We start from the raw sequence: 17,223 nt of genomic DNA, 5'->3' as shown, positions 1-17,223 counted from the left end.
CAGAGAGAGAGAGAGAGAGAGAGAGAGAGAGACACTCTAGCCTCTGGGTTTTGTTGGTTAGGATACGCGTTGGTTGGAGAGTTGCGATCACGTACCAATGAAAAAGAGAGTCAACTTGGCTTTGGTCCTTAGTTTAATGTCGTTGTGTTTAAATGATTTAATGTTGGTGGGTAGCGCAATTAAAATATTTGATACGTACCAAAAACAAAATATATAATATGCGATGGAGTCTATTTAGCGGCCAGCCATTCTTTTTCCTTTCTTTGCAAATATTATGAGCATTTCTTTGTACATATCCATGAAGCCACTTCTCCATATTCTGAGATTCTGATTCTTCATTTGTGAAGTTTACGTTATCGAATGTAAATGAAGAAGACATTATGCAAAACTTTTGAATTATTTTTTGTTCTATTTTTCTTTTTTCCTTTTTTTTTGTTGGCTATGTTTGCTGCAAGATATAGGTAATATAATTGTCCTATAGATAATGCGTAACCCATTATTTTGGTTTAAAATTCAAAATTATGATATTATTTTCAAATAATGAAGTAATGACGATCAATGGAAATAAATTAATAAAAAGTGAATTAATGAATAATTCTCAACATCAATTTTATGGTATTTATACTATCTAACTACACTATTTCAATGCAATTATAATTTATGGTATTTCTTGATACATTTACCGAATATATGAAAAAGAAAAATCGGTCAACGATTGAAAACAGTGTGAAATGACCAAGAAGAAAGGTTCAAACGGCTGCGTTTTAGACATCTGAACTCCTCTTCTCTAAAGAAGTCCAAAGGGAAAGAACACGACATGGTCGCAGTCGCTAGCGCACTCCCTTCAGCTATCACAGTTGACAAAAATTTTTTACATTTAAAAATGGAAAAAACAGAAGTCATCGTCCTCCTCGATTTCCCCGACGAAAGAGGTGCAAAAGGCGGCGAAGCGGGCGGTGGAGACGCTTTTAGAGTAGCAAAATGAAATGAATCAACTGAGAGAAATCGTCGTCGATAAGTCCTGTTTCTTTTTTGGGGTAAAAGCGGCGTTTTTTGTCTGTTGGTTTGATTCACACCAAGGAGTTATTGGTATCCTACTTTTAAGCTAAAATTAGGAGCTTAATTTTTTAGTTAAAAAAGTTCGGCATTTTCGTTTCAGAATACAAACTAATTGCAGGTTCCACTGGGAGAAAATCACTATACGGAAAGAACAGCTAATCAAGCTGTTGATATTCTAAAGAGAAGAGGGAAGTCATTGGAGTCTAAAGTAGATTCATTGAAGCCCGTCATGCGGGATCTTAGAGCTGAGGCTTGCTTTTTTTATTCCACCGCTTCTGAAGTAGCAGTAAGATTTAAGCATTGGAGCCTAAAGCGGATTATCTTTCGTAGCTAGTCCTCACCTATTACTATCATTTTATTGTTACAGGAGGGTCTTGTAGAGGATGATTATTCTACCGAAAGGGTATCTCAATCAGGCAGGGTGTTGCCTGAGTAGCATGGTATGGAAACTTTGGACCTTATTTGATTTACTAAAGATGAAAATGGTAACCAGCTGATTCTGAACTATGATTTTAGACAGAGTAATTGGAATTTCAGTTGCTTGCAATATTTCTTTAACACAGTTGGCATCCAACCGTCTCTTTAACACATTGCATTTCTGTCTTGCTCGATCCTATCTTTCTAGATTTTTTTGTTTTGGCCAATGTACTTGTTATCATGCAGCCTACTATCAGATGTTAGTTACATTTATTCTTACTTGATTACAATAAAATGGTTATTGGTTACTTTTCTGAAGTTCAGGCTCAAAGTGATGGTGATGAAGAGGAACAAACTAAAGCTGTTTTTGACAGAAAACAGGATGAAGGTTACAGTTCTTATGATCATGATCAAAGATATTCAGAGGTAATGTTAGAACTCGATGCTTTTTGCACGTTAAATACAATAAATGAATGATTTCTCCGGATACTTGTGAAAGAAGAGATGTTTAATAAATATTATCATCAAGATTTAATTAATCTGTTAGCTGGAAGAGATTTAAATCCTTGTATTCCTTCTTTACTCGTTTACCTTTTTTGTTAATAAAAAAGAGGTATTCATAAAGCGAGTTGTTTATGTGCCTTTATGCATCATGATGTACTCTCTATTATGTGCAGGCTTTTATAGGCTCCATGGTAGAGCATGCTCACAATTTGGAGAAAATTTATTACTGCTGCCAATATATTAAGTAGTATGTTAATTGAATTCTAATCTTAATTGCAATATTTTTGTCCTCTGCAGATTTATAGTTCTCAACCTTCAAAGCCAGTGTCCAGATTCAAAATGCAAAGAAAGTAGTTTCTTGTGGCTAAGAAACATGGAAATGTATGAAATGTAACCTCTGAGCAGCAGCTAAGGCACTTGTATGAGAATAGAATGTCAAATCCTAGTTTTTTCACTCATGAATATGACATGGCATTCTGTTACAGACTCACGGTATAATATACTCATTCCATAACTAATTCCAAATCCAAGTTGTGGGATAAAAGTTTAGTTTAGATCTAGAGACAATTGCTTTCATTGCATGCTAAAATACCAGGAAATGCAAGGGCTGTGCCTTTTTTTCTATTATTGTACTTGGAGGTTAGAGCAATAGAAGCTAGTATTAAAAATCTGCACAGTGCAACCATGGAATGATATACCCATCCAACATTATTAGTTTGTTACAAGTTAACACCATGCTCTCAGCACTCTCAGTTTTGGACACGCAAGTAGTTTAACAACTTAATTTAGATTCCATACTAGGAAGATTTTGTTGTTCTAACCATTGACATTTCAGAAACTAGTTTTATGTTGCTTACATCCTAAAACAACGACCCTAGGAACAAAAAACCAAAGGAAAATCGAGGGAAAGTAACAATAATTGACTGTAATAATACACATTTATACTCTTATTGGCCACTATTTTCACACTGAAACTAGCCCTACTGTTCATATGTACATTCTAATTCTAAACACTTTGGATATACTATGCAACAAGGAGTTAAAAAGAAATAAATAGTTCAATCTGTTTTCTTACAAGTCTGTGAGTGGACTTCCCAACACTCTGTTCAACCATTAGAGCTTTTTTCTTCTTTTATAATCCATAAGCAGGCTCTCCCTCTCTGAAGGAGTAGCAAAGAGTACCCACCTACTGAATTCAACCACTCCCATTCCCTTGAACTTTGCTAGGCGACCGTATTGAATCTTCTTACGATCCCTGGATGAGAGAACATTTTCCTCTCCATCTGATTTCCTCTTCCATGAATAATTGGAATCTCTTTTCAGGTTATCATCCTTAGTGACAACTACTTCCTTTTTCTGTTGAATCCCAGGTCCACTGTTGACAATGTCTTCATTGCGATGGGCATACAAGATACCTGAAGATAAAGAGTACGAGATTTTCAAGAGTCAGTTACTTTGTTAAAGACATTCTCTCTTTCTCCATCTCCATTTCTTATCATCTTAGTTGATGCCAAATTCCTGTGAAATGCACATTGTCAGATACAATCTTAAATGGCCATGCATGTAAGCTTTATTGGAGTAACATACAATAACACATTTTCTTTCTCAAATCTATACTATGTTAAAGAATGATAAAATATTAATGAAACTTTAGGCCATTTACTAAAGTAAACAGAAATAAAAGACGGAAAAGTATGGAAGTAAAATGAACATACCCAAGTCTTTAAGGACTGGTTTATCATTAGTAGCCCCCTCTATGTAAGTGGAATGCGAATTCTTGGACCCTGAGGACAATTTTTCACTTCCTTCTGACAGAATCAAATGGAGCCCTATATCGGTCAATTCCTGCTTATCAGTATGGGGTTCAGCATTCTGTTGCCCTTGTTTCTCATGTAATTCAAGTATTTCACTTGTAAAAAGTTTATCCGAAAGATCCCGAAACAGATTGCAGATTCCAAAAAGCTCACCTTGAAATTCCTTGCAATCCTGAAAATAAGATGGATGTCAAATGGAACACTGGAAACTCCAACTTGAAAGGATGAGTGAGACCATTTTACATCTAAAATTGAGTCACAACTTCAGCATATGCTTCAATTAGTTTATCAAATGGATTCTAATGATGTGGTTGACATTACAACATTGTTTAAAACATGGTCAAATTACTGGGAGTGTAGTTTAGCCCGCAAAAATATCTCATATCTATACCTGCACGCCTTCAAAGTATCGTTTTTCCATTTTCCCAGAGACAGCAATGTTTGATAGCTGCTGTTTATACACCTGACGTGAATATACAAGTTCTTCAAGGGAACCAGCTGCAAGAAGGCGGAAAACCACAACATGCCGCCTCTGTCCAAAACGAAATGATCTGTCCTGGGCCTGTAAATCTTGGGCTGGGTTCCAGTTTGGATCAAATATAACCACACGATTAGCACCCACAAGATTCAATCCCAGCCCACCAGCTCGAGTTGATATGAGGAACACCTGACACCAAAATAAAGAAACAAAATGTAATGAAAATCCAAATTGCAAGTCTACTATATACTCTGTTCAGCTTAAGCAGAAACATACTTGTTTGCTTGGACTTGAGTTAAACTCATCAACAAGAGACTGGCGCATGTTGGTTGGAGTAGAGCCATCAAGTCTTGAAAAGCAATAACCTTTCCGTATAAGAAACTTCTCCAATATATCAAGCATCCTGAAAATTGTTGTTTGATATAATGAGCAGAAATGGAAGAGATTGATCCGTGCGACAGACTGGATACATATGATAAATTCAAATGTTCAAAAACCTAGTTCTAGACTATATGAACAAGCGTTGCTATGAAAGTGTACTCGTACCCCCAAAAACTTGAAATAAAGAAAAAGATCCCCTTCAACAAATGAAAATGACCACAAGCTTCATGTAAAATACAACCTATTCTTTCAGCCTATTCCCACTGAAAATTAAATTATTATAAATGTAAATTTAGACGCCCTCTCAGTTTTGGAAGATCAAATGCTAATAGTACATTAGAGTTTCTAGTCTGTGCAACTTTTCACAAAATTGGCACATGAAACAATTTTGACTAGTGATCTTCATTCGAATTTTAAATAAAAATGGAGTAAAGACAAATTATTGCAATAACCGTTCAAAACAATTATTTTCCACATATTGGTTGGGAAAACATTTTCCGTAATAGTTTCTCCTCAAGAAAAATCTGGAGTGAAAAAAAAAAATGGTCATTGGGACATACATACATAAACACAATGATTTTGGCCAATCTGAAAATATTTCACAATTTTCTGAACTTGGCTAGTATCCTGAGTAAAACAAACGAAATGGCCATAGATGTCCAGGTGTTAAGGTCTAGTAATCTGACAATTCAATACATGGAATAGTACATAAGCAGTTAAGTGTGAATTAGATCATCACCTGACAGAGTAGCTAAAGAGAAGAATTTTGTCACCCTTTAAAGCCCAAGAGGCCATTAACTTATCCAAGGCCCGCATCTTGCCACAATGTCTAGTGTCACTTAAGCCCATAAAGCTCTCACTTGGAGCATTCCCTCCCACCATATCAATATCAGGACCAAAGACAGCAGAGGCAAATTCTGCATCTTTCTTTTGTTTATCAAGTTCATCCCTAGGGTTAGGCTTAATAAGCTCCAAGTGACTGCTTATCTGCAGTAAAGATCCAAAGGTAAGCATGAGACACATCCAGAATCATGCAACAACACTCATGTTCAAAATTTATGTAGAAAACTATACTCTCTTTAATGAAAAATGCTCAGGATAAATAAGGATTCCACATCAGACTCACGCATACTAAATAGGTAAAGTTACAATCCAATGCGCCACAAAAAAGTCTTTCAGAAATGATCACTCATCATATGCTTTGAAGAATGTAAGGCTCATGGTTTTGAATTTCAAGTCAACATAAAAATAGGAATGGCGTGATGCAGACTGAATCAATGACATGCCTGTTAGAGATATAATTTCCTAAAGTTGGCAAAGATTTGATGGAATTTGAATGAAATGGCATCTTTAAAGAGACCAAGTATGATATTTTAGTCAAACAGTTCCTGAATTGCACTGATGTATCAGCAAGCAAATCTTTGAACACTATGCATAAATTGTAAGAATCTACATACATATACATCAATCAACATATTTTTTCCACCTTTCAGCAAACATTTCTTATATTGAAATGATAATTAACAAAATTAAAGACATAATGCTTAAAAAACCCCTAAACTATTTAAGAAAATTTAAATAAGTTCTTATTCTTCTATTACGCTCAATTAAATTCATATATATTTATTTGGATCAAATAGGTCCTTATGATTAACGGTTAACTAGCTGCCATTAATCATAAAGACGCTTGTCATTTTATATCCACATAGTGCTAACATAACATTAACATGGAAGGTGAAAATGCCACGTGACCATGTTGTCATGCCACATCAGCATATCATGTTATCAACCACTATAACATGTCAGCATGTCATGTCAATATCATGGTGACATGACGTTGATGTAGAAGGTTAAAATGTCATGTGATCATGTGATCATGTCACATCAACATGTTACATTATTATCCAACATGACATGTCAGCATACCTCATCAATATCACATGACATAAACTGACAAGTATCATTTTGACTAACAACAGTTAATCAACCAATAGTCATACAGGCCTATTTGGTTTAAAATAAAAGTATAAGGGCTTGATTGAACGTAATAAAAGAATAAAGATTTATTTGAATTTTCTGAATAGTTTAGAAGCATTTTTAAGTATTATGCCAAAATTAAATATTTTCTCCTATTTGACACCTTAATCTTTATGCCATGCCTCATAACAAGATAATAAGCTTTGCTTTTACCTCTTACTTCAAAAAAAACTAAGCTTAAATACTTAAAAAGTCCCTGAACTATTTTACTTTATGCAAAAAAGCCCTTATTCTTTTATTTTAACCAAAGAAAGCCTTATTACCCATACAAGCCCTTAACCCCAATGAAAAATTAACAGCTGACTCAATGCCAGCTAGCATTTTTTGTCCACATGGTAACTAATGTGGAATGGGCAGGATTTTTTCCCATTCCATATCAGTTGTCATGTGGCAAGATCATATGCCACATGGACAAAAATGCCAACTGACATTGCATCTGACAGCTATTAATTTTCTATTCAGGGTTAGATAACGTTATGAGCTTGTGTAAGTACAAATCAAAAAATAAAGCTTTTTTGGGTACAATAAAAGAATTAGGGCTTTTCTGCATAACGTGAAATAGTTCAAGGGCTTTTTTAGTATATAAGCCAAAAACCTACCAAGTACTTAGAAATATTTTCCAAGTCCATATGTAGCAAATGTCCTCCTTTCGAAACATTCGAGTACGAGATTTTTCTAAATGAACCTAAGATTTTTCACATAAAAATAGATAGTTAAAATGAAAAAGGGAATCCTTGACCTGTTGCAGCTTGACCAGGCATGGAAGGACAAGGCAAAAAGGGCATGAGTCACAACCTTCTAGGCTATCCCTGTGAAGGTAAGGCCAGATAATTCCATCAGGCACAATCCTCTTACAACATTCTGCTTGTGTAAGAGGGCTTCCACAGCTACAGCGCAGGTCCTTGTTTATAAGACATTGGATGTCTGGCAGTTGTAACATTCTCCTATAAACCCGCCTTTGCAATTCACTCATTGCGCAAAAAACAACATTATCTTCCTTTCCCAACATAAGATGTCCAATAGTCTCCTCTTTCGTCCTTCTTAGCATATATTTACGAAGAACTGCTACCAGGTGCTGTTTACGCTGACCAGCGACCCAAACAAATCTCTCAGGAGCAGTTGACCTTTGGCCATGCTTGAGGGGTTCATCATAAAACTCCCGAAAATGTTCCCTTGTTCCCAAGGATCCAGGAGCAACCAAGTCAAAGAGGTTGAAGAGTTCCATAATTTTGTTCTGCATGATGGTTCCTGTAAGACCAATACGTCTGCGAGTCTTAATTTCTAAACATGCCATATAGAGTTTTGATTTTTCATTCTTTAGACGGTGTGCTTCATCAATGATCACAATCTCCCATTTGATCTCTAACAAAACATTGCCATGAATTCTGAATGTGTCAAAACTGGTAACCAGAACCTCAACTCCATTGGCTTGTAGCTTCTCAAGAATCAATTCACGGCTCGAACCATGGTAAACAGAAACACTAAATGTTGCCCATCTGGAGAATTCACACTCCCAATTGTGGATGACAGAAGTTGGACAGATTATTAATATAGGGCCTTTCTTTCCAACCTGGTTTTCCATCAATATTCTGGAGTCACCATATTCCTCATCTTTTCCATATACAGCAGCGAGAAATGCGATTGTCTGTATTGTCTTCCCTAGTCCCCTACATTAATTTTTAGAAAAAGTGAAAAACAAGACATTAGTCCTTCTGAAAGAAGGTGCTCCTAAACAAATACGCACAATATAAGGCTCACCCAACACACAGTTTTTAATAAGTAAAAATAAAAATAAAACAGCAAGAAGAATCACAACCAGAAAACTTGTGTGGAAAAATTAAAAAGCCATGCCGTCATATATAATTGAAGGACCCCGAGGTGGTCAACAAGTGTTCTAAGTTCTCACTAATTAAATTTCTCTGCAAAGAATGTTTATTTCATTGTTCTTGCTAGAAAGCCCATTCATGACACAAGCATGAGCATATTCTTTGTAACATACTACATCATATTTTGTAAGAAGACATCAGAGAGAAGAATGTAAAACTGACATAAAACAAGAAACTTACTGTAAGTCTGACTTAAAGCCAGAATCATATGAACAGATATTGGGTTCCATTATTGAAGCTATAAGCTACTGATAATAAATATGAAAATCACTCCACTCAATTGAAAAGCAAGAGCATTCTGGCCAGGAACAAACCAACAACAAGTAATCTATGGAGATAAACAAAATATACAACGCAACAATACTAACATAAAGAGTGATAAAGATTGTTGGGATAAGAAAGGTACTCACATGTCATCACCAAGAACGCCCCCATGGTTGCTCTTGTATAACATGTATAAAAACTTGACTCCCTCTCTTTGATGGCCAAGCAACCGACAGTTAATAGATGCAGGCACCTGTCACAATCAACCAATTAAGCAAGAAATTAAAAACTGTAAATTACTGCAACAAATGTCAAAACACAAAAGAAATTAAATTATAAAATAATGACCTGTACAAGTGGAAATTCTCCATCAGAAGACAATACCAATGGCTCATAAGGACCCGTATCTTCAAATTGAACCCGATCCAATTCGGGTCTCCCAAATTCCTTTACTTCTTCTTCTTCTTCCTCATCTTCTTTCCCTTCTTCTTCTTCTTGATTATCACCATTTTCTTGGACTTGGGTCTGTGAGAATTTAGGGATTTGGAAATGGGATTCTTGGGTTGAAGGGAAATATTCTTGTTCAAGGCGTAGAAGCTGCTGCGAAAGCGAGGATTTGGGGGGTTTTCTCTGGTTTGTTATTGTCGACTCAGGTTCTTCTTGGGATAACGAAGATTGTGAAAATGATGAAGAAGAAGAAGAAAGGTTTTTGCAGGGTTTTAGGGTTTCTTTAAAAGTGTGCAATAATGACATTAGGAAATTTTTTGGGCGGGTGACTACATTTTTCGGAAATCGTTTTCTCAGAGATCTTGAATTTTAACGACATAGAAATAATAATAATAATAATAATTTCAATAAATATTGGCACCCAACCGACGGTAACCGTAACCGCCTAATATGTTCTTCAGAAGAACAAATTATAAACTACCACCTGCATCAGCCAGTACTCCATTAAAACAATTTTCAAGAAATATTGTCACAATGTTATCATCTTATATTAATATATTATATTATTTAATAATATATATTAATATATTTTATTAATATTATATTATATAAAACAATAAATAAAATTTTATTTAAATTTAAATAATTATTATTAATAAAATTTTATTTAATTTAAAAAATATATATATAAATTTTATTTAATACAGTAAGAAAATAAAAACTTAGACATAATATCTAAAAACGTTAAGTTCATGTATTTTAAGTTTGAACCAAATAAATCTTTATTATTAATAATTGATTACATTTAATATTTTTAAATATATTACCAATTTTCTTATTTACTTGTAAATTTATCTATTTTTATTTTCACAATTAGTGTTTATTAGATGGTTAATAATCAAAATGTTATATCTTAAATTATTGGATATGTTTGAAAAAGTTCTTAAATTATTTAAAAAAATTTAAATAAATTTTTAATTTTTTATTATATTCAATCAAGTGTTTATACTTTTATTTTAAATTAAATGAATATTTATGACTAATAATTAACTAAGTACAATTAGTTGAATAGTTAAACTGATATTGACGAGGAGGATAAAAAATATCATATGTTCATGTTATTATATCAAATTAATATATTATGTTACTATCAATTATGATATGTCAATATGTCATATCATTATCAATTACAATGTGTTAACATAGTATGCCAACGACATGAAATATATAATAATAAATAGTATTTTAATTAAATCGATCATTTATAATAAAGATTTATTTAGTTTAAAATAAAAATATAAAAATTTTATTAAAGATAATAAAAATATTTATTCAAAATTTTTTAAATAATTTAAAAAGCCTTGTAAAAAAAAGTAGGGTAAAATCAAAAACTTCAACAAACATCAAACATAAATGCATAAATTTCTCTCATTTCACCCATTTATTGCAATCACGAACTTTTCTAGTATATAAATTTTGGAAGATTGAAACGTATTTCCAGTTACCTAACAAATTCAACTGCATTGTAAAAAGTCATGAACACAATAATTTGATATATCTACCACAAAGAGAAAGTGATGAAAAAAAATACCGAAATCCTACATTAAGCATATATATTAGCAAACATGAGATTGCGACTTTGAAATTAAACTGATTAAATTAGACTCTATTTGATTGATATTTTGTTATATTTTTTATTCATTCTTTTATAAAAAAATAAAAAATATTAATTCAATGAAATTATTTAATAAATTCACTTTCAGATAGGAAGAATTCCTTCATTCTATCCAACTTGAAAACTCCTCATATCTTCGGAAACTGATCAAATAATGGAAAACATTTATTCACCTTTAATATTTTAATTTGAACAGGTCTAACTATAGATTAGCTGTTCCCAGGTAAATATTTGGCATCTTCCATACCATAACGTCCGATAAAGTTACAAATATATATATATATATATATATACATATAGAGAGAGAGAGAGAGAGAGTATACTTTAAATAGAAAAAAAAAAAACTTGCCTTGCGTTTTCCTTATTTTCAAGTAAAAAGATAAAAAAAATAGTAACGATATAAACAGACCAATTAAATTACTCATTAATTTTGTCTTAGCATAGCTAGCAAGAACTTTATAAAATATCAATGACCGTTAAATCGACTGCATGTTGCCACGTGTATAAGCTGAGGTAGCTAAGAAATAAAGACGCCCAATGAAACGCTCGGCTAATTCACTAACACGTACTCAATTAATCATAAATCCAGCCAAAGTTGCCAAATAATTTCACGCCGTGCGTTGCATGCTTTACAACGCTAACTTCGTCCTTGATTCCCCCTATATATCCCCCCACCAAATCCCAACTTCAATGCACTTCAATTCACTGATCATTTTCATTAGTAGTCTATAGATTTTCCTCGTTTTTCTTCTCTCTGGCAAAAGCTGTTTGGTTCTGTGGGTTTCTTCGTTAGTTCATTGCACTACGGACTAATGGGGTCCAAGGGATTTCTTGGTTTTCTGTGGATTGTGACAGTGTTGTCTTTCCTCAGCTCAACTCAAGGTTACAAGTTCTACGTTGGTGGCAAAGATGGTTGGGTGGTTAGCGCTTCTGAGAAGTACAATCATTGGGCTGAAAGGAACAGATTCCAAGTCAATGACGCTCTCTGTAAGCATCCCTTTTCTCTCTATCTATATACTTCTGCTAAGAATTGATCATCTGATTTGGTTCCCGGAAATCTTTTTTTTTTTTTTTTTTGCAGTTTTTAAGTACAAGAAAGGGTCAGACTCGGTGCTGTTGGTAACAAGAGAAGCTTACTACTCGTGCAACACCAGTAACCCAATACAGTCCCTGACAGAGGGTGATTCAATCTTTACATTTGATCGTTCAGGTCCCTTCTTCTTCATCGGAGGCAATGCTGATAACTGCAACAAAGGCCAAAAGCTCATCGTTGTGGTGTTGGCTGTGAGACACAAACCCCAGAAAGCAGCCTCCTTCTCCATCTCCCTCATCTGCTGTGCCAACAACACCGCCAGTTTCTCCAGCTCCATCTCCTGTTCCTAAGACTAACCCTCCAGTGGAGTCACCAAAGGCCAGCGATATCAATCGGACGTTGATGCTCCGGCGCCGGCTCCACTGAGAAAAACTCGGGTTCATTGGGATTAGTATGTTCTACTTCGTTAGTGTTGGGTTTCAGCGTTTGGGTGAGCATGATCTTGTGAAGTTTGTAAGTTCCTTGGGATGACAAAACAGTTTGTATTTGGAGCTGAATGAAGGGTTGAAGGAGGGATTGGTCGTTAATGATGAACTTGTTTTATTATTTTGTTTTTTATTATTTTCATAATTTCTTTCGTCATTAATGAATAGTATGGCTTTGGTTTCAATATAAATTGATACATGGTTCATGGTTGACTGTTAGGATCCGTTTGGTACATTGCTTTACATTACTTGCAATGTAGCTTATTAAATTACATTGCAGTGTTTGTTTTGTAACAGATCACTGCAATGTAAGATTGCAATGCAATCACATTACAGCCAATGGATGTAATGTGATTACAGTCCAAAACCAATGCAATCATATTACATTGCACTCTGCAATGTTCTTAAAAGATAATTTTATCCTTCAATTTTATTACGTTATTAAAATTTTTATAATATTATAATTAAATAAAAATATTAAAATAAAATATTAATATAAGAATAAAAATTAAAATAAAATAAAATATAAAAATTAACATTTATATAATATAGGTAAAACAAATTAAAATAAAATATATAATATAAAAAAATATATAAAGAAATAAAATAAAAATATAAAAATTATAATAATAAATAAAAATAAAATATATGACATTAAAAATATATTTAAAATATGTATTATATAAAAAGTAATAATATAAATATAAATATATTAAAATAAAATATAAAATATTATAATAATAAATAAAATAAAATATATGACATTAAAAATATATTTAAGAAATGATTAGACCTGTCAAAATGGGCTTGGCCCGTCGGGCCAGCCCATTTTTTTTTAAAATATGGGACGGGCAGGGCTTAAAAATTTAAGCCCGTATTAAAATCGAGCTTAAACGGGCTAGCCCGTTTAGGCCCGAGGGCTGACCCGGGTTGGTACGGGCCAGCCCGGCGGGTCCAAAAAAATTAAGTCGTGGTTTGGGGGCTGGAGGGGCGCGGGGGGAATCGGGAATCAAATCACCCAAAAGACTCGTGGGAGCCGGAGGGGGGCGGGTAGGGCCGCAGGGGGGAATCGGACTCGTGGGAGCCGGAGGGGGGCGGGCAGGGATGCAGGGGGGAACCGGGACTCGTGGGAGCCTGAGGGGGCGGCAGGGCCGCAGGGGGGAACCGGGACTCGTGGGAGCCGGAGGGGGGCGGGCAGGGCCGCAGGGGGGAATCGGGACTCGTGGGACTGTGGGAGGGGGGGGTAGGGCCGCAGGCACTCCCCAATCCCCATCGACTGCCTACTCGACCCACCTCTTTTGATCTGCTTCCTCCGGCAACCCAGGTAAACTCCGATCTGTTTTTCTTTTTTTTCTTAGTTGTTTCAACTTTTGTGGTGTGTGCTGACTTGCTGACATATGGAAGTTTTATGGTAAAGAATATATCGACATTTGTAACAGACTAACAGTTATTTCATTGAATTAAGATGTTTTGTGCAAGAGTTCTGAATTTTGTTATTGTTGCTGCGTGAAATCATGCTTGATGTAGAACTCAAGTTTTGTACAATAATCAATAAATATTGTTGTTTGTTTTGTTGGCGTAAATTTTTAATAAATTATGTTTATATTATTTGAAGGTGACGATGATGGATCAATCAGTTGAAAATTGTACAAATTTTGATGATGATGTGAACATTTTGAATAAAGATGAAATTCCCTCCCAATCCCATGTATTCGAGTCTGAACAATTGAGTAAGAGGGTAAAAAAAGAAACTTCAAATGTTTGGAATTATTTCACTAAAATAGGCAAAAAGCAAGATGGAGTAGAAAGGGCAACTTGTAATGGTTGTAAAACGGAGTATAAGGTTGGCCCTAAACCTGGTGGCTCTAGTTATGGCACTTCACATTTGCGTCGTCACATTGAAACATGTAAATTCATTTCATATTTTAATCCACATCAAATGCTTATGGATTATGAAGGGAAATTAAAGGCTAGAAAATTTGATCCTAGAATTTCACGTGACATGCTTGCTGAAGCCATAATTAAGCATGATTTGCCTTATGCTTTTGTTGAATATGATAAGATTAGAGCTTGGGCTAAGTATGTAAATCCAGATGTAGTCATGCATTCTAGAAACATTGCTGTATCTGATGTTCAGAGAATTCATTTGAGAGAGAAAGAGAAACTTAAACAAGCCATGGCCAAGGTACCTAATAGAATTTGTTTAACTTCTGATGTATAGACAGCATCTACTTCCGAGGGCTATATTTGTTTGACTGCTCACTTTGTCAATGAAAATTGAAAGTTATGTAGCAAGTTACTTAACTTTTGTCGTATGCCTCCCCCACACACTAGAGTTGAATTAGCTGCCACTATATTTGATTGTTTGAAAGAATGGAGAATAGATAAAAAAGTTTTCTCTCTTACTCTAGATAATGCTTCTGCTAATGATAACATGCAAGTTATCTTGAAAGGTCATCTTCATTTGCAAAATAGCTTGATTTGTGATGGTGAATTTTTTCATGTGCGTTGTTGTGCTCATATATTAAATCTTATTGTTCAAGAGGGCTTGAAAGTAGTCAATGAAGCATTGTTTAAAATTAGGGAGAGTGTGAAATATGTAAAGGCATCGGATGGGAGGATGAAAAAGTTTCAAGAATGTGTTCAACACGTTGGTATTGATGCAGGTGTTGGGTTGCGTTTAGACGTGTCAACTAGATGGAATTCAACATATTTGATGCTTGAAAGTGCAATCAAATATCAAAAAGCTTTTGCTAGCCTCCAATTTGTTGATAGAACTTATAAATATAATCCATCTGATGAGGAATGGGGGAGAGCAATGATAATTTGTGAATTCTTGGAGCCCTTTTATGAGACTACAAACTTGATATCTGGTTCATCTTATCCAACTTCTAATTTGTATTTCATGCAAGTTTGGAAAATTGAATCGATTTTAAATGAGAATTTGCATAATGGAGATGAGGTTATCAAGGATATGTCCCAAAGGATGAAAATGAAATTTGACAAGTACTGGAAAGATTATAGCGTAGTGCTTGCATTTGGAGCTATTCTTGACCCAAGGATGAAGCTTGATTTTTTAAAATTTTGCTATTCTAAGATTGACGCTTCTACTTGTCATGGAAAGTTAGAAAATGTAAAGACAAAGTTGTACGAGCTCTTTGAACAATATGCAAGCAACACATGTGCATCAAGTACATCATCTCACTCAATGAGTAATTTGCCTAAGCAAGTCGAAAGGGGAACTAAACCCAAGGGATCAAAGATCTTTAGTGTAAGTTTTGTATCTTTCCTTAATCTTATTACGTGAGAATTTATGTTACTTTATTTATGTTTTGATAATTTTTTTTTGTCTATGTATTTAAAAATTGTAGGAGTTTAAACTGTTTCAAAATGAAACAATTTCTATTGCTGGAAAGTCTGAGTTGGATGTTTATTTAGATGAGGCAAAGCTTGATTATGAAGTGTTTGAAGACTTAGATGTGCTTAATTATTGGAGGGACAATGCTAAGCGCTTTCCTGATCTTTCTGTTATGGCACGAGATGTATTGAGCATTCCGATTACTACAGTAGCATCAGAGTCTGCTTTTAGTATCGGTGGTCATGTTCTCACCAAGTTTAGAAGTTCCCTCCACCATGAAAATGTTCAAATGCTTGTTTGCACGAAAAATTGGTTGCATGGCTTTTCTTTAACCGCCGATGGTATTGTTTATTTTATATATCTCAATGTCTTTAATCTTTTCTTGTTAAATTAATAATTTTAGTTAAAATTCAAACTCATTATATCTATTTCTTCTATGACAATGAATATTGAGTGATAATGACAGGACTTGGAGACATCATTGTTGTCCAAAGAAGACTCAAATGTTTTGATTGAGGATGAAGATTGAGAAAAACATTACTTAGTCTTGAAGTTTATGAATATTTGATTATGTATTTATGTAGTTATATTGATGGGATTGTAGTTTGTGTAATTGTGTTAAATATTGAAAATTTAAAATTTTATTTATATTTGATGCAATGTATTTGCTTATTTGTTTGTAATATGTTTTTATTATTTAATTTATGGACTAAATCATGGTATAGTTGTATACTTGTATTGATGAGTAGTAGAAATAATTTTTTTTGAAAAAAATGGGCTAGCCCGGCCCAGCCCATGAGCTAGCAATGGCTGGGCTGGGCTGAACATTTTGTAGCCCATATAAAATATGGGCTGGCCCAGCCTGACCCATATTTTTTCAGCCCACAAGGGCTAAGGTCGGGCTGGGCAGGCCCGGCCCATATTGACAGGTCTAGAAATGATATTATATAAAAATTAATAATAAAAATATAAATATATTAAAAATAAAATATATAAAATTATAATAATAAATAAATAAAATATAATATTAAAAATATATTTAAAATATGATATTATATAAAAATTAATAATATAAATATAAATATATTAAAAATAAAATATAAAATATTACAATAATAAATAAAAATAAAATATATGACATTAAAAATATATTTAAGAAATGATATTATATAAAAATTAATAATAAAAATATAAATATATTAAAAATAAAATATAAAATATTATAATAATAAATAAAAATAAAATATATGATATTAAAAATATATTTAAGAAATGATATTATATAAAAATTAATAATAAAAAATATAAATATATTAAACTTATATTTTAATAATTAGGGGTAATTTTGACAATTAACATTACTTCCCACTAAAGTACTTGTAAAC

General features: G+C 33.6%; 3 protein-coding genes and 1 long non-coding RNA gene across 10 annotated transcripts; 3 read left to right on the top strand and 1 right to left on the bottom strand.

Moving 5' to 3' along the window:
* Window positions 1-778: 778 nt before the first annotated feature.
* On the top strand, window positions 779-2,612 carry LOC110408949 (uncharacterized). 2 transcript variants are annotated; one of them, XR_016350863.1, is made up of 5 exons: window positions 779-1,037; window positions 1,178-1,345; window positions 1,427-1,499; window positions 1,801-1,902; window positions 2,278-2,612. It is a non-coding gene; the product is annotated as an uncharacterized LOC110408949 (long non-coding RNA). The 2 variants fall into 2 exon arrangements; XR_016350864.1 differs by having other exon boundaries at window positions 1,160-1,345.
* A 267-nt stretch (window positions 2,613-2,879) lies between these two features.
* SWI2 (switch 2) lies at window positions 2,880-9,795 on the bottom strand. 6 transcript variants are annotated; one of them, XM_021418055.2, is made up of 9 exons: window positions 9,189-9,795; window positions 8,987-9,093; window positions 7,430-8,357; window positions 5,393-5,640; window positions 4,549-4,675; window positions 4,186-4,461; window positions 3,948-3,966; window positions 3,696-3,809; window positions 2,880-3,395 (listed from the first exon to the last, which is right to left on the bottom strand). In XM_021418055.2, exons 1-9 carry the CDS (start codon window positions 9,591-9,593, stop codon window positions 3,094-3,096), a joined length of 2,526 nt encoding a protein of 841 aa, XP_021273730.1. In that variant the 5' UTR covers window positions 9,594-9,795; the 3' UTR covers window positions 2,880-3,093. The 6 variants fall into 6 exon arrangements, 4 of the variants coding, with proteins under 4 accessions (XP_021273730.1, XP_021273721.1, XP_021273747.1 ...); XR_002444537.1 differs by having other exon boundaries at window positions 3,253-3,498; window positions 3,696-3,825; XM_021418072.1 differs by having other exon boundaries at window positions 3,253-3,498.
* A 1,979-nt stretch (window positions 9,796-11,774) lies between these two features.
* Window positions 11,775-12,503, top strand: LOC110408940 (early nodulin-like protein 3). The gene is given in 4 exon segments (XM_021418103.2): window positions 11,775-11,949; window positions 12,044-12,264; window positions 12,266-12,403; window positions 12,405-12,503. Coding segments are annotated over 4 exon segments (633 nt in total).
* Window positions 12,504-14,744: 2,241 nt separating this feature from the next.
* LOC149527773 (zinc finger BED domain-containing protein RICESLEEPER 2-like) lies at window positions 14,745-16,367 on the top strand. Its single transcript, XM_089782401.1, has 3 exons — window positions 14,745-15,751; window positions 15,852-16,205; window positions 16,305-16,367. Exons 1-3 carry the CDS (start codon window positions 14,795-14,797, stop codon window positions 16,365-16,367), a joined length of 1,374 nt encoding a protein of 457 aa, XP_089638527.1. The 5' UTR covers window positions 14,745-14,794.
* The last annotated feature ends 856 nt before the right edge of the window (window positions 16,368-17,223 follow it).

This window comes from Theobroma umbraticum, unplaced genomic scaffold (assembly GCF_002168275.2).
Source record: "Theobroma umbraticum cultivar Fairchild unplaced genomic scaffold, ASM216827v3 scaffold_30.0, whole genome shotgun sequence".
Lineage (NCBI taxonomy): Eukaryota > Viridiplantae > Streptophyta > Magnoliopsida > Malvales > Malvaceae > Theobroma > Theobroma umbraticum.
Note: the sequence above shows the minus strand (reverse complement) of the source record. Positions and strands in the feature narration are given on the sequence as shown.

Coding starts and splice junctions, on each gene's coding strand:
- SWI2 (XM_021418046.2), bottom strand. CDS start 9,593: ATGTCATTATTGCACACTTTTAAAGAAACCCTAAAACCCTGCAAAAAC. Junction 4,462..4,548: donor ACTCAAGTCCAAGCAAACAA/GTATGTTTCTGC, acceptor TTTTGGTGTCAG/GTGTTCCTCATATCAACTCG. Junction 3,396..3,695: donor ACCAGTCCTTAAAGACTTGG/GTATGTTCATTT, acceptor CTTTATCTTCAG/GTATCTTGTATGCCCATCGC.
- LOC149527773 (XM_089782401.1), top strand. CDS start 14,795: ATGCCTCCCCCACACACTAGAGTTGAATTAGCTGCCACTATATTTGAT. Junction 15,752..15,851: donor AGGGATCAAAGATCTTTAGT/GTAAGTTTTGTA, acceptor TAAAAATTGTAG/GAGTTTAAACTGTTTCAAAA. Junction 16,206..16,304: donor TTTATTTTATATATCTCAAT/GTCTTTAATCTT, acceptor TGATAATGACAG/GACTTGGAGACATCATTGTT.